At 38.6% G+C, this 22,350-nt stretch overlaps 1 protein-coding gene across 4 annotated transcripts; it reads right to left on the bottom strand.

The window, feature by feature from the left end:
- Positions 1 to 1,345: 1,345 nt before the first annotated feature.
- Positions 1,346 to 21,836, bottom strand: siah1 (siah E3 ubiquitin protein ligase 1). Of its 4 annotated transcripts, none has more exons than XM_046865360.1 (4): positions 21,615 to 21,778; positions 12,786 to 12,865; positions 11,096 to 11,152; positions 1,346 to 3,508 (listed from the first exon to the last, which is right to left on the bottom strand). In XM_046865360.1, the coding sequence occupies exons 3-4, from the start codon at positions 11,103 to 11,105 to the stop codon at positions 2,670 to 2,672; spliced, it is 849 nt and encodes a 282-aa protein (XP_046721316.1). In that variant the 5' UTR covers positions 11,106 to 11,152; positions 12,786 to 12,865; positions 21,615 to 21,778; the 3' UTR covers positions 1,346 to 2,669. The 4 variants fall into 4 exon arrangements, with proteins under 4 accessions (XP_046721316.1, XP_046721312.1, XP_046721313.1 ...); XM_046865356.1 differs by lacking the exon at positions 21,615 to 21,778 and adding an exon at positions 13,093 to 14,704 and having other exon boundaries at positions 12,786 to 12,983; XM_046865357.1 differs by lacking the exon at positions 21,615 to 21,778 and adding an exon at positions 13,093 to 14,704 and having other exon boundaries at positions 12,786 to 12,910.
- Positions 21,837 to 22,350: the final 514 nt, after the last annotated feature.

Below are 22,350 nucleotides of genomic sequence, written 5' to 3'. Positions count from 1 at the left end.
GAGGGAACAAGTCACTGAACTGGTTCTAATTTCTGATCTAGAGAAATGTGATGTCCAGTAGCTTGGTTATTACAAATATTTTACATTTGAAAAGTATAATGATGACTTGATTAAAAATGTATTACAATCATTTGGAATATGGAAAATAATAAAGTCTGTGAATACGATCATTTGCCTTGATTGGTTAATATGCTGCTAATGCAGATTTAAGTTTGGTCTAGACTGACTGCATGGGAAATGTAAAAGTTGTTGTTACCTTCATACTTCATTCCTCTTCCTCATGAAGGACAGAACTGCTTCTGAAGCCATGTTTTTTCCAGTCTACGTCATCTATAATTGTCAAATGAATCCGGCTGGTCATGAATCCTTTCCGTGAACCACAATACAAAGAGCAGTGAACACAAATGAATGGAGATTATGCAGAATTAGAGATGAAATAGTTTAACACTTAAACACACAGCCACCGTACTTCCCCTCTTATAACAGCAATGTGGTGTTAAACTGAAGTTAATTAACTTTTTCTTTATACCAATACCTAATTCTAGAAGTAGTGGACATTCTGCCTTTATGCTGGTCAGATGTATGAGAGTTCATACACTGCTCACTAGATACAAGACCCTACAGGAAGCGCCACAGACAGCAGGTACAGCAGTCTCTAATCATTCTCGGTTCTAATTAGAGGCAAAAGAATGCAAGAAATTGTAATAAGGACAAGAGGAATGAAGAACAAACATTTACCAAATGTAACCTCCTTTTGCTCACTGAAGCATCAGTTTAATGCCACTTCAGTTAACTGACTTAACATTACTGCACTTATACATAACATGCTGAAATGTTCCAACGACTCTATTTTCTGCTTTCTATTATGTTTAGGTGTGCTTATGCCACACACCTTAAAAAAAAATATTGCAAATCATCAACCTCCTCATTCCCAGAGTAGAATTAACTAGAAAACTAGAATTTTGGGATGGACATTAAGTTCACATAACCTGGATGAAAATCAATTACTTGGCAACATTCGACACACTAACCAGCACTGAATTCCTGACAAACTGACCACTGTCCCTTGAAATGCGGTCACATCCTTAAAGTCACCATTTCCAATTTTCACATCACATTCCATTATACAAAGAATCAGCTAATAGAACTTGTGTATTTGACCAGTCCATCACAGGTTCTGCACTCATACACACACACACACACACACACACAAACACACTCCCATTTTAATGAACATTTAGGTTTTTTTTTTTTTTTTGTAAAATTTTAGCCAAAACATCTACATGCCTGTTTTAAGGACCTGGGAAAATCCCATATAGACATGGAAGAAACTCCAACAAAAAGGTATGAAAAAGATAGATTTATTTAATGGCAAAATAGACCAAAACAAACAAACAAAAAAAACAAACATTAAAACAAATAAAAACAGACCAGGACCAGCAACAGTACAATGTAATCCACAGAGATGTTTTGGCGTTTCCCCCCCCAATCCTCACAAAAACAGACACATACAAAACAAAAAAAAATCTTACTTACAAAAAGAGAACAAAAAGACATGAGGTCTTCTGAAGAGCAACACTATATACAAACACTGAAGATTAGCAACAATGTAACAGCCTTTTCATTCCTTTTTCTGAAGTCGTTACAAAATGATAATCTCATAACGGTAGAAATTGCGCTCACTTCTAGTCTAATATTCAGGAGAGCCTCGCCTCCAGCATGAAGAGATCACCATTTCCACATGACTGAGACAAGCATGTATTCACCTGTCAAAACAAATGCACAATCCATTCAAATGACAACATTCACAGGCGCAAGACTGCTGTTTATAGCACCTGGTCCAAAAAAGTAGGCTATCATAGGGAAAAGCTAAACATTTAAGAGGGGGAGAAAAAAGTGGCTTTGAGGGCATCAAATCTGATGTGCTCACATCAAGTTGATACAGAATTTTCTCATGAACCCTCCCTTTCCTTCATCAAAAGGAAAACCCTGGTAGAAATTCTACAGTCAGGCAGAAACTACTAAAATTTCAGATGAAATCTGGACACACCAAACCACAGCCAGTGGTCATGCAAATCTCTTTTTTTTTTTTTGAGTTTTTTTTTTTTTTAAGGGGAGAGGAAGATCAGACAAAACCAAACAATGCTTGATTAAAACCTAAAACTGCAGAAATTCAGCTTAAAAAAAGGTTAGTGTTTCATTTGAATTAACAATGCTATCTGTCGGGGAAAGTAAAAAAAAAAAAAAAAAGAAAAAGAAAACCAATATATCAGGACAATTCTAGTTCAGCTTTTAGCGTTCACCCTCTTTCAATTCTACTGTGCCATTCCTTCACCCATCTTCATAAACAAACCATGTGTCAGAAAGTCCACTTCACAAGGCTCATCTTTGTGGGCAATTTGCTCTCAAAAATGTAGAATACATTAGTGTAATTATTTAACTTATTATATTATTGTAGCATAAAATTGAGAATCCGGGAAAATGTCCAGTTGCTGAATGTGCCAAGCGTTGGTAAAGCTCAGTTCTGTTGAGTACTTGGAACATACAACAGCAAGAAGCTCCCTAGGTTAGATACCCCACCCCCTGCTCAATGTACACCTCTGGGTGTCTTGTAGTTGTTGTGAAATGTTTAAGTGTTTGCCTATGTGTTTGTGTGTATATGACCGTCCTCAGCACATGGAAATGGTGACATTGATTCCCAGGTTGCCATTTTCAGCAAACAGCTGGGCGATGGAGGTGTCAAACACTAGACAGTCACTGTTCATGATGGCTGTGGCAATGCCCTCATGAATGGACCGCGGCGTGGCTTCCCAGGTGAGGCGCCGCCGATGGCCGTTCAGCTCCAGCCGATAGGCGAAGTTCTCCGCCTGCTTGCGTGTGCCGATCAGCTGCACGATGGCAAAGAACTGCTGGTGCCCATCATACTTCTCCTGCTTCTCCAGCACCAGCATGAAGTGGAAACCGAAGCAGGACTGCATCATTACCCAGTCGACAGCACCGGGCAGGTTGATGTCCGTGGCCAGGAAGACGATGTCCTCGCCCTGTAGTGTGGTTATGGACTTGTGTTGGTGCAGCAGGTGCGGCATGACTGCGTCCAGTGAGCCCTGCCATTTGCACGACGCACCCGGACATGGGCACGAATACGGCCGGAACTCGCACAGCTCTTCGTGCTCAGCTTTGTCTGTGTGCGGCAGCGTCACTTCGCAGCCCGACGAGGCGTACTTGCATGGGAACAGCACCGAGTTGGCTACCTTTTCCATAGCCAGGTTACGGATGGAGCCCAAAGGGCCTCGGCATGTCGGACAGCAAGTCAGCTTGGGCCGGCAGTTGCTGCACACCAGGTGGCCGCTCTGGCATTGCAGGATTGGAGGCAGCACATAGTCAAAACACACCGGGCACTCGAACAGGCTGGCTAGGTCACTGTTAGAGGCTGTGGTGTTTACACGCTGGGAGGGGGCGCACTTTGAGGTTCCTGTGGGCAGCGCGGTGGCAGTCTGGCGACTCATTTCTAAAGAATGAACAGGTAGAAATAACGACAGTAAGAAAAAAAATATAGGGCAGAGTATAATTTAAACACCCGAAGGAGAAAAACAGTATAACAGCAAAATGAATAAAATGTGATTAATGCATGTGCAGCACTTATGCAGCATTAGGCACACAGATTGGGATTTCAATTACAGAGTCACATTTCTCCTGATGAATCTAGAAACAGATGTTAAATCCTGAATTTGAATAGACCATTTTCCGTCGCTACACTACAGATTTAGGACAGCACAGCAAAGCTATTTATTGCCTATACAACGCATAGCAGTTTGTCTAATCCACTCAGCAGTTCCCCTATACTGTGGTCTTTTTGCAATGATCAAGTCAGACATAGGCTATAGGGAAGTGCTTAAGGCATCTATTTTTGGAACGAACAATTTCTACACGTGTAAAAGGCAGAAATAAAGAGCACGGACATAGGCGGCCTCCACAGCGCATGCCTGCTGAAAGAGCGTTCCTATGGCAACAGGCTGTGGTGTGTATGGAGAGCAGGCCGAGATCACGGCTGGATTTTTCACTGCTGCATGGCAGAAGCAGGGCGTGATCCTGTGCTCATACTGTGCTGTTTTATGTAATCTAAATGCATCTGCCTCTAGCAAAAACCCAGTTCATGGGAGCACAGCATGATCGGGACACACATCTTGCTCTCTTTTTGGGCACCAGTTTCGAACAATCCATCATTGAAAAGAACACTAACGTGCCAAACAGAATGAGCTGCTGATATTGTTGAAAATCAAACAGGAGTTTCCATGTGAAGGGTTGCATGTGTTTATGTACATGAATTACAGGCAGCTTGTAAACATATCTGCTGTGATAAAGGCCTATGTATTTTTATCCCCCCTCACAGACATGCTCAATCTCTTACCAAAATTAGCACAGAGCACAAGAGGCCTTTAGCCAGGCCTAAATGCACAATCTAAAGACTTAGGGGCTAATGGTAAGTTCTGGCTACACATGACCTTCATGGTTCTGTTTCAAAGAGTGTGTTTATTCTGCAAGTGATGTCATTAATGGTTTGCTATGAGTAGGTCTTTTCAAACTGGACATACAGTTCTCATCCCACCACCCCAGTCCAAAAGCCCACCAATGGGCCAAAACACATCACCTCAATGTGTGCAAGACATGTGAAGAGCTACTGGCACGAGAGGTGCTGCTGGAATTCTAAGTACAGTACAATGTGTCCACCTTCTGTTAAATGACCCTGCCAGACACTGCTGATAAGCAAAGTCCACCTCCTTGGTGCAGCAGGAAAAAAAAAAAAAAAGGATGTGCGAGTGAGTGGAGTGTGCACTGTTAAAGTCTAGCTTAGCGATCCTGGTAGTGAGGAAACACAAGCTTAGTGACGGAGTTGTTGTAGGATGTTAACAGTACAGAAGATGATGCAACTATGATGTCTGCAAGCCAAACGATCCAGTGATCAAACAATTTCTGCAGAGTCACTGCTACGTCAACAGTGAAATGAAGTACGACAAAAATGTGTCTGGTCTGCTTTTTGGAAGGGTCTGAATTACTGCACAAATCAAAACCAGATTATTTTTGACTGGAATTATTTTTCTTGCTAGATCCATTTCCTTTTTGCAATCAAATTATCGCAGTCATTTTCCATATGTACTTTACAGACTGAGGATTTCTGTGCAAATTTCTGAAGTTTACAGACATTAATGACATTTAAACCATCAACTTTCTTGGAAAAACTAAACATGAAAATGCATGCATAATTGCACCAAAAGCCATAAAAAATGGAAAATCTGACAATTTGTCCATGTCCAAAATGTTCTTGATCTTCTAACCGGTATATTCCTGGATTTTTACTCATGTCTTAATCAGTCATGTCAGCATTTTTACAGACTGTGCATCTGGAAAAATAACGCAGTCTTTTACATAAAAATAAAAAAACAAGGTTCTAAACAGTATAATCCTGACTGAATAATCATACTGGTAAAATACTTCTACATATCTCAATGGAAAAGCAGTTTCATACTTTTATTCTTCAAAGCACGCTCACCCATACAATCTCCCACATTTTATCAGTTAATTTGAAAGATTGACAACATTTCAAAGGTTCTCAGCACAGGTTTGGACAACATGCACCCTATTGGCACACAAGCTAATAATGATCAAGCACAAGTTATCCTTGTTAGTTAGCATATCCTCATCAAAGCAAATGGGTTGAAATTATTAGCCTGGATTAATATGTTGTGTTCATACTATGCATAGGAATGGGGGCCATGTGATCACTTCTGCAAATTAATTGTTTTTCTACTCAACCATAGAAGTGTGTCTGGGAATCATATTCGGTCCCAACCGTATTGTACTAAAGTTTATTGTTATGCCTCTTCCCGAGCCACATGCAGCCTGCAAATTGACCAGGATACAAATGATTAGCAATTACCATATTGTTCTCAAACCACAATATTACATGTATGGTGTCTGCTGGGGTTTTTATAGTAAGGTTTGTGATTTGATTTAAAAAATTGCATTGCCTCCACCAAGTAGTAGATGCAGTCTAGGTTCATCAAGGTTTGAATTGTGAGCTCAATTTCTGGTAACACTAGTTCTAAGAATGTTACAAACATCTCTTTATATGGTAGGCTGGGGAGTATATTGAGGCTGAAAGCTCAGACATTGCGCTGCTGGTGTTCTTGTTTTTGCTTCTGTACAAATTTTGAACAGACACTCACTGGATTAAAGAAAAAGAAAAAAAAAAAAAAAACATTTAGAGTGAAAAGTTCTGATATCTTTATTTATTAATACTTGTATATCGTTTTCTGCTTTTATTTTTGCTTGAATGTATATAAACAATGAATTAAGCAATTACCTTTTTTTTTTTTTTTTAATCCAAATCGAGTTTTTGTCCTGCGGCATTCCTTGTTCTTTTGTAATAAAAACAGCTGCCTGAGACCCAGAAGTCCCCGTCACACCCTTTATTCCAGGAAAGTGCTGAACTAAACTGCTGTGCAAGTGGAAAGTCTGCAGCCCATCACACAGCACAGGAAATCTTGTATCCCCTGAGGAAGCCACTTCAGCAGCACTAATGAAAGTCTGTATAACAAAGCTAGTTTAAACATGATTATAACCTATACACACATTGACGATCATTGTGGTTTTTGCTGTACTCTAATATTGTTCATTAATCAAATAATAGGCGTTGATATTCGAGACCAACACGAAAGCTCCCTTTTAATAGGTTTAGTATAAACATTTTTTAAACTATTTGCATATGGAAATTCTACTTTTCAAGTTTGTGTGATTTTAAGTATCACACAAGACGTTAAGGCAAGTCCCTATCAATCGCAAAGATAGCTAGCCATGATCTAGCTGATGTCTGAAATTGATCTGAACTGGAGCTATATTGATAATGTAGCTACAAATCAAGTAAAATAATAAATAAAATATTTTATATTTATATATATATATATATATATATATATATATATATATATATATATATATATATATATATATATATATATATATATATATATATATATATATATATATATATATATATATATATATATATATATATATATATATATATATATATATATTTATTTATTTATTTTTTAACACCAATTACATCTCAGGCAAGATCTGGGGGTGGGGGACAGGAAGACACTATTTTTAACTATTCCTTTAACCAGAAAGCAAATTTTTCATTTCATGCAGTCGCTGTTAAAATGTGAGACTTAAGCCTGTGAGCTGTGTGGTCTCTAACTGACCTCGCATTGGTTCAACTGCAGGAAATATGTATATCATCAGTTAATCACATAATACATACGGTATATAAACATATATATAAGGTTTTAGGAAGGAAACAGCTATGAATGTCAAGGGTGTACCTTCTACATAAACATTTATCAATACAGTCCATTCTCCTTGGTCATATTTTAATTGCAGAGCTAAAACCATGTCCAGTTTGTATCCCTGAGTAGCAGTGTAGCAGTTACACTGGGTTATATGCTAGATGTAAAGTAGCTGCTACCGCTGTGTTTTTGTGCCAATATAAATGCAGCTCTAACCTTGTTCTTAGGACATGCTTATAAACAAACTATAGAATAGAAGCAGCAGCCAACCACCAAAACCATGAAAACCTAAAACAGTGTCAAGCAGAACTTGTATAACTGTATACAATAAAATTGTCAGTTATTTTATATGGCTATTAACGCAAAACAGAAGTGAATGCTTTGCATGAAGCACACTTACTTTTCCTGAAATGCTGCTACAATCATAAACGAGAAACAGTTATAAAATAAAGATATTTTTAGATTAACATTTATAAACAATGTAATCTACCGCTTTAAAACTGGGGTGAAAATCATTTGCAAGCTTTACACAGAACTAACGACTGAGACTTGGTTTAGATTTCCGAGTCTGTGTTTCTGCAAGCATGTGAGGTCTTGGTGCACATTTTCGTTCTGTATCTGGGCCAAGAGGAATTAAAAGAAAAATCCAGCACATTCATTGACATGCAAGTCTGATTTCAGTTTGCTTTAAACTGCTTCCTACAATTTTAACAATGCCATTCCACTACCTGCTGGTAGAAGTGCCGGCAGGAATTTCTCTCTACCTAGGATTCCAGAAGTACATTCTCTTCTACTCTCTCATAAACTCAACTGTACACTTCGCCTCAGACAATAGCTCCAAGCTCGATCGATGCCATTGTGCTCATTATCGAAATAACCAGCCGATCCTCTGGTGTAATCCATCCACACCGTTTACTTCGCCTCATCCACACCACTCAGTTCTGAAACGTGGAGTCCAAATGTAATCTTACAGGAGTAACAAAAATGCAGCTCCAACCACAAACTTCTAGTAGGAAGGCTAAATAGATAAATATTTCAACATGTTTCAGGGTACAGTAGTCTTTTTTGTTGATGTATTATAGCATTTTTTATTTAACTTGTGTTTAAAGTCATAATTCTGGAAATCAGAATTATTATTATTATTTTTTTTTAACAATAGCATAATACCTCATATGGTATAATATTTTGTACATCATGATATTATATTCCACAATGTTATGATGCATTATAAATTCATTTCCAGATATTACTATGTGGGACACAAAACGCACTTAAAAATAAATTAACGAAGTTTACATTTATTATTATAGCTATTAATTCACAGCTGTCTGACTGCAGGATTTTTTTTTATCATGTGGAAACAGTTTATTACAGCCTATTAAAACAAAGTATGAATAGGTCAAAACTGATTATTATACATTCTACTGTGAGCTATTATGTACAAAACTTTGAACACACTAAACCTTTTTTATTTTAAAATTAGAGGGATAATTTTTATTTAAATGCATGAAGCAAAAGATATGAACAACAACCTGTGTCGTAGACTGCATGTTGACATGTCAGTGCACCTGTGTGCTAGGTTTAGTCAATCTCTGCATTCGAGCCAACAGCTTTTAATTTAAGACCTAATCTGTTACCAGGGTCAACAATAAACTTTCTTCCTGCACTCAGTCATGTTTCTTTCTTGACTGGTAAACACTAATGACATGTTTAGGTCCATGTATTGTGATATGGCAAAATTATTAAATCATCTTCAAATTCATACCAGTAATATCATGAGGACTGTTCGATCACCCAAACTATACTGATCATATGTATACTTAAACTATTTTTCTATTCCTCGACTGAAAAGCCCTAGACTGCAGAGTTTGTCCATTAGTCCTCATAGGGCAGAGATCAAACAAACCCACAGGTTAACAAAAAGCACAAAGTACTTTACCCCTTGAGAAGCTCAGTTGGCTGTACTTTAATCACCTGAGCATTCTACATGTCAAAAGTGACCATGTGTTCTGGCTAACAGCTTCACCAGATGAGGTCAATGGTCCTTACTTGACCAATTCTATGGGTTTGCTCATTAAGGTATGAGGTTAATTTGGTAACGTGTGGTCTGTGGTGTTGCATTGATTTGTCTACTCTATAGTAACAATGACACTGTAGAAGATAAACACTTTAACAACATTCAACAAGGCTAAATATTTCCAGAAATGGTAGCAATCAACAGAATTAGCAAAATCTCAGCATAAATTGCAAATTGAAAATCAGAAACATGCCTGTCAAGAGCAAACGGTCATGAACGCAAAGACAGACATTCTGTTTCCACGTCTGGTCTTTCAAGTTTGTCCATGTTGACAACACAACTAAACTATGATGAACTGGCGGTTGGGAAGTTTCCAGACGGCATGCTTCTTCATACTACCTCTAAAAAGACCCTACTTCTGAATAGTTCAGTCTGCCAAGTTCAGAATATTGACTTTCTGTGTTTGTTGAAGCATGCAGACTAGACAATGCAAAAGAAAATGCGGAAAGGCGATGAGGAGAAAGAGGAAAAACAAACAAAATCTGCTGAGCGATGTCGTGCAGTTTTCAAAAATAAATCAACTTTTTTTCCGCATGTGTTGCTAGTATATTAATAAGAGCAGCATTCTAACTATTTTACTAGTTCTAACCAAATAAGCTAAGAAATAATAAGTCTGCTTTTATATCTAGGAGGGGCAGAAGTAATAGTAAAACAATGCAGTTGCAGTAAAGTTGTTTCATTATTTTATAGAATAGACAGATTGGTTGAAGCAAGATTACATTTTTACACAACTGTTATGTCTATAATTGTCTCATTTATGTGCTGGTACATGCAGGATTTTATGTAACTCTGCTTTAATACCATTATAACATGATTTTTTTTTTAATAAAGTAAATAAAAATATATATATATATATATATATATATATATATATATATATATATATATATATATATATATATATATATATATATATATATATATATATATATACACACACATATATATACACACACACACACACACACACACACACACACACACACACACACACACACACACACACACACACACACACACACACACACACACACACCTCAAGTAATCTCCAAGGCATAAGGCAACCACTTCATAACCACCTTGCGTGATAATTTTAGATGCTTTAAAAAGAGCTGCTTCCCATCACTGCAGCTGAGGGCAATCCTTTATATGTGACGATCAATAATTCTTGTTAATTGGTAGAAGTCTTATATGGGGAACGGATATTTTAATGGTTTTTCTGTGATCACCCTGCTCTTATTACACTACAGTGTTGCAGTGTTTTTGTCAGCACACAAGTCTGACATGTTCAGACAGTCTTATAGCAGCACCAGTACTGAACAGTGGGTTCAAAAGAGAGATAAGAGAGGGGGAACTGGTGGTGTGGTGTGGTGTGTTGAGGGCAGGCTGGAACAACACACTGCATCACCACTCCCAATGCTGCAAGGACCAACAGTGGGACACAGGGCATAAGGGCTGGATGGCACAGACCTGCCCTGCTTCTCCAGATGGTGATGGAGGGAGATTACAGGTCCAAGTGACAGTGAAGGACACACTCTTCAATTAACTGGCCCACTCCTTCTCAATCACCACAAATGTGTAGCAATTTCCAGAGTTTTCTACTACTTAGATTTGAGCTAAAACATTCTTTAAAATCTAATGATGCAGCAAAAGTATATTAAGAACCTACCTTCGTCCATATGATTCCCCAGTAAGGCTATTTTCTTCTCTTGAAATGTGTGGACCTCTGCAAAGAGAAAGAGAAGAAGAAGAATGAAACCAACTGCCTGAACTCTGTTGAGTGACCCTTGTGCTCACCTGCCGTTAGTCAAGATACCTTTTCTATTCAACCAAACAGGCTTTACTTGAAAGATGAAACCATATTACAATAAGCCTTGAGTATGACTGGTTACAAGCAAAGAGACTTGCACTGACAAGTAAACATAACCTATCCTCAAAACATGTTAAAATTAAACTAAACTTTGGTATTTCTCTCTCTCTCACACACACACACACACACACACACACACACACACACACACACACACACACAAAAGACAATATGCAGAGTGCAATACGGAATATACATACACATACATATAGTATAATATACAGATCAAAAGCACTGGAGAAAACATTAGCATATTTTTGTTTGAAAATAAGCAAAGACCCAAGAAATACAAATTCAAATCAGACACAATATATAATATTAATATAAAACCTTTCTCCTAATGTTGAGGGTCTGAGGGTGATTGTCAGATTTACCAGTATACAAAAAGACACAATCATATATGGACACAAATAGCGTAGACCTTTCTTTGTGTTTGTCACTTTAAAGCTTTCCCCAATACTAACATTAAAATAATGGTACAATTATTTTCAATTTGTTTTATTACACAGGAATGACACAGGATTTTAGTTCACTGTCAGCAATCCAATCTCAATATATAAAAAGGTTGAAATTATTAAAAAAGTAACTGAACACAGGCTCTGTCTGATGTGTACAGTGAAACGTGGAAGCAACGGGTAAACAGGAGATTAGGAGTGCACCTATTCTTAGAGATTTATGCGATACAGTAGGTGAATCAGCGTTCTCTTGGTGGTCAGGCTTGTTCCAGCCTGCCCTGATTGTAGTCACATTAGACCATTTACTACTAAACACACTTACTCTTACTAAAGTACACAATTAAATTACAGTGCTCACCACAATTATTGGCATGCCTGATATAAGAAAAATTATTTATAAACATTGAACATTACAATTTTCCACTGATTAATTTTCTTACATTTGTCATCCTAACAAAATATTTTGAAAATAAAAATGCACACATTCAATAACAAATTGATTTAATCAAATAATTTTTCTTCATTTGCTCTTCTTCCTCCCAATTTATAAACTATAAAATAGCAAACATGAAATAGGTTGTGTGTTTGCATGGGAAAACCGTAGGAATATCCACCACAAGAGAGACCGATGACAGTATCACTTTTTGTGTGTGACATTCTTAGTATATGGGCCTATGGTGGGGGGGGTCTTATGGACACATACACACTCAAACAACATGAAATAACCCCGTTTCATAGACAACTAGAATCTGGCAGAAAATTGCAGCACGCAAAGAAATGCTCCTGCTTTGTCTTTCAAAGTCTCAGTCTAGCGTAAGCACCACCAACACCCACACACAAAAACAGTGGCTACATTGCTGGAGTTTACACAGAGGTCAGACCCAGTCTAGGCCTGCTAGTGAAAGTCCATTACCATATGAACATAGAGTCCAAGACTTGGGTTTATAGGTTGATGTCTGAAGGAAAGACTTAAGTCTGGCAGCAAAAGCTAAAACAGAATACTCATTTAGAACGCACTGGGTTTTGTCAGTTACCTTTAGGCTTGTTGGCTGTTCGAGCAGCTACGCATGTGAAGAGCTTGAACACCCCCTTCCATGAGTAGACAGGCTGCAGCCTAGCGGTGGGAGACATCGGGATCGTAGTGACTCTTCATTGCGCTCTTTCCATAGAAACAAAACAGCCCATAACAGAGGGCCCCAAAACAGTCCAATATCCGATATGCTCACTCGGTGCTGGCTCAGATAAAAAAAAATATTTAAAAAAAAATACTGCTCCACTAGCTTTCTCAGGTTCACTGCCAGATACTCCCTGGACACTTGAGGGTGAGGCCTGGTCACTTACCTGTAACGCACGCAAAACTCTGCAAGCTATCCAAATTGTCTGTTGACTGCTTAAAAGTAGACATGTGGCTTAAAGGCAAAATCGTTGTTAAAAGGCAGCACAGGAAAAGCTTAAAGTGTAATGGAGAACTCCAAAAGAATGCATCAAGGAGAATGTAAAAAATTTATCCTGAATGCCTGGTAGACGATTGCAAGGGAGCACAAGGAGAGTGGGAAAGAGAGGGAGAGCCGAGGAAGAGAGGAAAACCAACAGCAGCAAAGCGAGTTTCCCAACTTGTCTAAAGGCACATTCTAGCAGCAAACTAAGGGGCCACTCCCAGGCAGGCCCAAGTATCCTGTGTGAACTCCAAATGAGAGACAGGAAGATGAGCCTATTCTCTGTGGGACAAGGGTAGAATCACAGCAAAGCGTTACAGAGAGAAAGAACAGTACAGACTGCACGCACGTTCGCCAATGCAGTCTGTAGGCTGAGGAGTCGAATGTCAAGCTGGAGTTGGAATGCCCCCTCTCTCCCCCGTTTCACTCTCTCTCTCACCATGTCTGAGCTGTACTTTGGGCCTGATTCGTGTCAAATTACACAGCTCCACCTCCTCCTCTAACCATGTGCCTCAGACAAAGAGACACTCAAATATAGAAGCACTACACCGAAACCCACAGAAGGGGGCACAGCAAGGAAACAGCTAGAAAGTAACTAATGTCTACGTATTATCATCATCAAGCATTTTATCAAAAACAGCACAAACATGTAGACAGCTCATTTTACCACCAAGGACATAAAAAAATAAATCAATAATCTTTGGTGAAATAAAATTTCAAAATAATTTCAAGGTTATGGTACAGAGCCTGCTACATGCTGACAAGGTTTTTTTTTTCTACTACACAATCATCAATAATCACGCCGTCCAAGTGTCTCAACACCCAAAATACTCCAATAGCACTTAATGTAAACACAGACTCACTTATAAGTCTGCCAAGACTTGACCTTTCTGCTTGAGGAGCTCAAGTTAATGCCACTGATGATTACAGTGTGGTAAAAACAGCAAATGCTACAAGATATCTGGTCTCTCGACATTTGCGCTGAATGATTCAGTCGCTGCACTTTAGAACACATCAACGCCTTGTATTTTATTTGCAAAGGTTTGTTTGCATCTTATTGCATTTTAGAATTAAATCCATACATTGGTTTAAAAATACTCTGCCAAACAAAAACATTTGTTAAAAAGGGTGCATATGAATGTGTTGGTGCTTTAAGACAGAATCTCTCATCTTTCTAAAATATCCACTATGCAAAAATGGTGCAAACAATGACACTTCAGCAATATCAATGACTCTACAAACCTGAGAACTTGTAACACCCTCTTAAAAAGTCACTGACCAATTGATCAGAGTTTCTGTTTCAAGTTTCACCTTTACAAAAGGGCAAATGCAAAAGGTGCGAGTCATGCACACCTCTTTCTCACTCTAGTACAGAATAGTCACAGCTGTCATGGAGGCGTAGACTCATAAGCACCGTTAATGTTGGAAATAATTATATAGCAATTTTTTTATTTTATGCAGGTACACCTTTAAAAACTAGTAAAAATACTAAACTAAAGGAAGCTTGTAACAAACCCCGATTTGTATTGTTACCAGTTGGATATTTTAAAACTGGCCTATACATTGTGTGTGTGAATTATATATATATATATATATATATACACACACACACACATACACACACACACACACACACACACACACACACACACACATACACACACACACACACACACACACACACACACACACAAAAGAAGAAAACTATGCTTTAAAGATGGAAGAAACAACTAGTTGTAAGTAGGGCAAAAATATTTTTTGTACATTTTCACTTCGTTTAGTCTATTAAATTAAACACAGAGCACTATGTTTCCCACGGACCATTATTACTGATGCACCGCCCACTAAACGCTGATGCGCTCTGGACAGGTAAACACAGAAGACACTGGGGAGAAAAAAAAAAAAAAGGCAGAAATTTTCCAAAGTTTGGAATCGTTTCAAACAAAAACAAAGAAAACACTGTACAATGTGGATACTAGTTTTAACGCAATTTAAAATTGATTTTTATATTTTTAATCATATACAGTGCATTCAAAAAGTCTCTCTGCAGTGGCCCTGTAGAGTAGGGAGTGAATAACGTTTTTAATGCTGGCAATAAATACGTGGATTTAGTGCGTGGAAAATTTCAAGCAGCTTTTCCGGAGCCAAGAATATCAATAAATACATCAGTGAGAATAATTGAGTTTCATTAAACAAATAGTTTATAGCTACTCTAGGTGGCCACTGCAGAGGGACTTTTTAAACGCAACTGTATTTGTATTTTGATGTAACATGGCTATTAAATGCACTTGGCTTAGATTTCACAAATATTCTTTTATGCAATTTAAGCAATAAATATAAAACTTTTTCTAAAAAGAAAAACAAATTACAGATGGTCCCCGAGTTACGATGGTTCGACTTATGATTTTTCTTTCTTAAGATGACTATAGCGATACGACGATTTAAAAAATATTTAAACTTTAGCGCAACAGGCACAGGCAACAGCGTGCGATGTACGATACTTTGGACGTGCAGCTGGGATGAGCTGCTCTCACCCTGTGAGAGATAAGATCTTCAACTTACAATATTTTTTACTTACAAGGGTGTCGTCGTAACGTATCGCCATCGTAAGTAGTACTACCTGTACTTGTACCGGTCTTATAGTCTCATTTAGTATTGCTCTTTAATAAGGTACTTGAGTACTAAAATAATCAATACCAGCAGCCCTAGTTGTAAAATGATATTGAAGCAGACCATAATCTGAATATTGCGATCAAGTGTAATGCAGATCAGTGTAAAGGGCTGGAATTTCAGTAGACAATACACATCTTGCTTTTCTTCCTTTCAGCCAAGACATATTTTATTGTTTGGTTGCTAAACTGAGGGATGAATCCATTCCATTAGCACACTGAACTGAATTATGAAGTTGACTATGCAATACCATTTCATTAGGCAAGGGCAGAAGATTGTTAATTTGAAACAACAGCTGGAAATACAAAAAACACTGTTTATTTGGGCCTTAACATTTATTTAATTGTTGCTTATTTAGGTGCACTTCATGATTATTATTTACCTGAATGCCATTCATCTGAAATAGGGTGTAGTCTATTCATTTCATACCAGTCTATTCATAAGGTGATTAACAGGAAATCTTTAATGGCAGACATTAGGCAGGCATCCTTTTGAGGATATTTTCTTCCTCATGACTGCCTTGACTGGCGCATAACGGAAAAAGCTGGCCTATTAAACATTAATTTCTATTACATTTTAGAATACACCCAGATGAAAAATACTACAAGCCCTACCATTTTAATGAACAATAATTAAAGGAAAAAACAAGCAACTTCCTTTGCTGCATTTAGCTTTCTTTATAAGTGGGAAGTTATAATGGTGTCATCTTTAACCTCTGGGTGTGAAGACTACATTCAAGATTTACATCTAAATTTACATTGACGTCATGCAGCAGATGCTCTTATCCAGAGCGACTTACATTTTATCTCATTTACACAACTGAGCAGCTATGGGGGTAAGGGCCTTGCTCAGGGGCCCAGGAGTGGCAGCTTGCTGTGGCTAGGATTTGAACTTATGACTATCAGTCCAATAACTCAGCCACTAAGCTACCACCTCCAAAATATTGAACTGAGGGAACTCAAATTGTTTAAAAACATTAAGCATCCTGTTCATTTGGAAATGTCATCAGAATAGTTTCCCCTCAAGGTTTAAAACCAAGAGCATGAAAGTTACTAATAATGTAAGAGCATGAACAGAATGTAGCTTAAAACTTCCCACTGGCTTGAGCTTTTTACAACAGCGGCACAAGAAACAACTTTTCTTCCGTGTTAAATTTTTGGCATAAACGCATCCAGAAACAGACTCCGGTACACTCAAAAAACAAAGTACATAAAGTACTACATAGCTTGAGTGTGTTCTCACTACAGGGTCAAGTGGTGGAGGTCTGGTACAATATTACTGACTTATTACACATTCTGCCCTGGCATGAGTTCCCTAACCCTCAAATGCATTTTAAACCCTAACCTATTTAATTTCAACCAACCAAATTTAAATGTCAATATCCATATCACTAACAAACCTGCAGATGGTAAATTCCTTTCGCTTGACCAAGGTTGAAAGTTTGCACAAGGTAATTCATGTTCAGTGTGTGGAATCCGCTTAAAAGGTTTGAAGTTGAATTTCTGCCGAGAATCAGGAAATTGGCTTTTTGGAATTGACAGCACCTTTGACGTGACTTGATGCTCAACATGCAGTACACGTGCATGTGGGGAATATAAAAAAATTAAAATAGTTTTTTCTTACAAACTAAAAGAAACAAACCCACTTCTTAAATGTTAGTATTCCTGTGTTAACCTTAAGAACTTGATCAAACTGCTTGCGGCATAAAACTCTTCTGCACTCTGTATGCATCTTTAACCTGATGCTCAGTGCATGCAGCTTGCAGAGGATAGAAATGACTTACCAATAACCATCACTTAAAAACTTTAAACCTCATACAACTACACTTTGGGAAACGCAATAGTAAACTGAAACTGCAGAAATATAATGCTTATTCACAGAGTTCACCACTGTGCATTACAGACAGGCTTTAGTAACAGGTAGGACTAGAGCCATAACAACTACTTCAAGCTGCTGTCTGAAACCGAATGATGCAGAACATACTGTCTACTACGCAGTTCATTACAGAGTCCATCCCAGCCATTACCTCCTCTTCATCTTGAACAGATCAGTTGCATGGAGAGGGCCCATTATTGCCCCGCCTGGTAACGCGATATGTGTGGAGAGCACTGCACTCCCTTTGCTAAGGTAACATGCAGCTGAAACCATCAGAGGACTAATGCAGTGTACCATGTGACCAAACAGGGTGTGCATCCAACTCTCTCTCTCTCTCTCTCTCTTTGTCTCATTTGGATACCCACACTATCCCTATCAATCACAAAATGCAAAAAAAGGCAGACTGTAGTGTGTAGAAAGGCACCAGAAGTACACTAAATGCACGGAGCTGGATAAGAGTGAATGAATAGACAACTCTAACTTGGTGTATAGAAATAAACGTGAGGCAACTACAACAAATTTCCCAACATTTATAGTGTAAAAGACAAAGGAAGAAGCATCTATATGTTTTTAACTCAAAGGCAGGCCAACCTTATCAAAACACAGCAATGTGCTGGGAGAATACAGTAAAGTAACCAAGAGGTCTTGCTCTTTCACCCAGTAACCATGACTGTAAGATTAATGCGCACAATAGAGTTTTTATTCTCATAATGCTTTTGTAACAAACAAAGCCGAAGTATGAATACTTGGGCCAGTTCCCAAACTGCATACTATCCAATAAGTAGTGTTCCAGTACAATATATTACTATTTAGCCATACTACTTAGGGCTCTTTGTGTGTTCATGCAGAATGCATGCATTAATATGTGCAGTGGAGAAGGAAACAGAACACCACAACAAGAAATAGCATGAGATTCATAAACCTTACAGGCAACAGCTTTAATGTAAAAACGATCATATTCTCAACTGTATGGCTTATCCGTGGCCTAAATATTGCGTCCCAGTATTTTTCAAGGGCTTTAGGGAACACACTGACATGATATTCTTGCTATTAAGAGAAAACATAATGGCCAAAAAAAAAAAAAAAAAAAAAAAAAAGAAGCCCTTTTCAGTAGAGGAGATAACCTGGGTTATCGCAACCGGTTCAATGTAGATTTAAATGACTTTCTGTAGAAGTCATGAATCTGTAGGATGCTCGAGGCAAAGTCACAGTTCAGAAATATAGGTTAATCCTCGTACAGGTAAAGGCCATAAACAGGTCATATTTCAGGTTATATTGCTGTTATGACGCACAAAAAGAAAAACTAGAAGTAAACAAAGTAATGGTGTGCAAAAGAACCACAAAACATTATTATAAAATATTATAATGGATATTGTGTTTAGTTTTGTTTTTTGACACCGAATTCTTAAAAAAAAAAAAAATGGCTTCATGTGCCATTTTTTTCTGTATGAAATATTTTATCTTGGTGCACACGAAGATATATAAACAATTTAAAAGTATACTTTTGTAGTTTTATGAGCCATTGTTTTGCTAAAATAGTTTAATAGCAATCCCAAGTGTAATGATACACATAATATCGAAGGAATTTTGCTTCAGCAATGGCAATATGTCATCAGCACCCCAACTGGAAGCAACGTCTTAAATAAAAGAACCAAATTCTACCTAATCAGAAAAACTTCCACCTTTAAGAGAACACAATATAAAGGTCCTTTTTTGTTACAGTTGAACAGATGGCTACCTAGTATTACGTTTAACAAGTGATTATCCAGCGGGTGCACTTGTTACACAAGGGAGAAACAGAAATGGTGTTTAGAAATTGTGTGTGAGAGAGAGGATGGCTCCTTCTGAGATGCAACCGCAGGAAACAATACAAGAAAGACACAGAAGCAAAAGGACTCAGAAGCTGTAAAAAAGGACTCAAAAGAAGCAGCTGTCATTTTGGTGAGGGGTTGCCAACTGTGCGTGGCTCGGCATGTGCAGCTGCTAGCGAGGCTGCGAAAAAGCAGAGGGGCAGACCGATCAACTGGTTAAAGAGCAACACAATATAAAATGACTCCACTGAGTCTCGTACATGAATAATCCAATTTAAGTGATTATTCATACAATCAATACAAATCAATCACTTGCTCTTCGAGGGCAGCAGATGCTACCCAAACAGACAATACCTAGTTAAAAGCCTTTTCCTAAATGGTCCATCTGCTACAATTCATGAAGGTCCAGTTACATAAAATTTCTGGATATTGGTTGCTGCCTATAGTTAACAGCTATAAGTAAGACCGATTAGAAGAGCTTATCATTTGTTTGACTAATCACTTTTAAAATATCCCGTTCTTCCATTCCCTTACAAGCAATTCAAGATTTACCCGACAAGGTAAACAAAAAAAATATATGGAAGCTCTTGCGTAAAACTACGAGATGGAACGAGGAAGAAACCTTGAGAGCATCCAGCCTCAAAAGGGAACCCCATCCATATCTGGAAAACACAGAGTGTCTATCAATTACAGCTCTATCATTGTTGAGGTGTGCTGTTCACTTAAAAGCAGAACTGTTCATGCAAACCACAGTTGTAAGCTATTGCAGTAGACTGGTTATATTAAATCAGTCAAAATCCAGCCTCATAGTTCTTGAGTTGCTTTCACTGCTAATTTAAGTTTTTCCACAAGAACACTTTCCAGGGTTCATCAGGTAACAAACCCTGTACTACACTACATTGTGTACATACGTTTACTAAATATATGCCTTATACCTTAAATATCCCTACAATGATTCTTAATTAACCCTGATGATGGAGGCATCTGAACTGGTTTCCAGGTCACTGTTTTGATCAGGAAAATAACCACGCAACGGTGCCATAGATCCTAAATGTCGCAGCAAAACTAATCTGGTATACAGTCGTTATGGATACCTGCGTCACCGGATCACTGATTATCCCTGGGGAGGTGTAATGAACATGACATTTGTAGGTTGTATAAGCTTAAACACCGTCAAATTCATCGCTTCAATATACAGCCCATGGACAGCAGGGATCCAAGAAGGACATCTGATTGAATCGCAGCTGATGGGTTAACAAAACTATCGATCACACGGGCAACATGGACCCCGAGATGCACACCATGCATGGAAGAAGCGGGGTTTCAATACGGTATGCTGTTAATAGTGGACATTCCAAGCCTCCGCTGCAGATAAAGATGATATTTCGATTCGGTGAAGCATCGTGATCTAGATCCTGCGTGTAAAGGCTGTTCAGAACAACAGGTTACAGACGTCCAGGAATCGTGCCCCAATCTGCATTACAGCAAGGATCCAGGAGGAACTTGCGCCAGCTCAGCTGCACGTCCAATTTGCTTTCATTACAGCCCATACACATCCTCACACTGCCCCTGCCTCATTATCATTCTGGGTCATAGGGTCGTGTACTGGCTTCCAGTACAGCTAACAAGCAAAAAGGTCCAAAGACGGCTGCTTAATCTAGAACTGGCACTGAAACGAAATTTCAGCATTATTACCACCCATGTTATTTCAGAAAACGCAGAGCTGGAGAGCTCGCTAGACAGCTAGCCGCAGAAACAGAACCGTACTGAGCTTAGCATTCCTTTAGCTTGCTAGCACAGCTTAGAAAACCATTAAATTATCCAAAGAAATATAAAACATGACCTGGTCCGTATACAAAGAAATACAGTGTTTGTATTTATGCAACGCCAGGAGACTGAGGTTATTCCCAGCCAGCATCAGTGCCCGAACTCAAATCAGCTGCCATGTTTACAAGCTACCGTCGTTAGCTTTGAGGCTAACTCGCGTTAGCCGTTGTTCGAGACCCAATGGTAACCCCGGTTAGCTCAAAAAGCGGGCGCGTAACGCCGAGCTGCAGCTCCAGAGACTTACCTGGAAATAAATAGAATTGTCTTTCTGTGATTAAAACCCGAATGGATAATCCGCGCACTGTTTACGGTTCGGCTGTTTAAGCATCCACACTCGCAGCGGAGCTCCAATGAAAGACGCTGTGGCTGCCGGCAGCCTCGGGCTCGCGCACTCAGCCACTCATATAGGTTCGTAGCCGGGCCGCGGGCGGCGCTGTGCTACCGGCTCTCACCACACTACTGATCACACACAACTCACCACACTACTGATCACACACAACTCACCACACTACTGATCATACACAATTCACCATACTACTGATCATACACAACTCACCATACTACTGATCATACACAACTCACCACACTACTGATCATACACAACTTACCACACTACTGATCACACACAGCTCACCACACTACTGATCACAAACAAATTACCACACGACTGATCATACACAATTCACCACACTACTGATCATACACAACTCACCACACTACTGATCATACACAACTCACCATACTACTGATCACACACAACTCACCACTACTGATCACACACTCACCATACTACTGATCACACAACTCACCATACTACTGATCACACACAACTCACCACACTATTGATCATACACAACTCACCACACTACTGATCATACACAACTCACCACACTAATGATCACACACACTACTGATCATACACAACTCACCATACTACTGATCACACACAACTCACCACACTACTGATCATACACAATTTA

The sequence above is a fragment of the Silurus meridionalis genome, chromosome 13 (genome assembly GCF_014805685.1).
Source record: "Silurus meridionalis isolate SWU-2019-XX chromosome 13, ASM1480568v1, whole genome shotgun sequence".
NCBI classification, from domain to species: Eukaryota; Metazoa; Chordata; class Actinopteri; order Siluriformes; family Siluridae; genus Silurus; species Silurus meridionalis.
Note: the sequence above shows the minus strand (reverse complement) of the source record. Positions and strands in the feature narration are given on the sequence as shown.

What these genes read in the sequence shown, in the direction of transcription:
- siah1 (XM_046865356.1), bottom strand. Translation starts at nt 12,882, where the DNA reads ATGTCTCCCACCGCTAGGCTGCAGCCTGTCTACTCATGGAAGGGGGTG. An exon ending in AACAGCCAACAAGCCTAAAG is followed by an intron (nt 11,153 to 12,785) that starts GTAACTGACAAA and finishes TTCTCTTTGCAG; the next exon opens with AGGTCCACACATTTCAAGAG. An exon ending in GGGGAATCATATGGACGAAG is followed by an intron (nt 3,509 to 11,095) that starts GTAGGTTCTTAA and finishes TTCATTCTTTAG; the next exon opens with AAATGAGTCGCCAGACTGCC.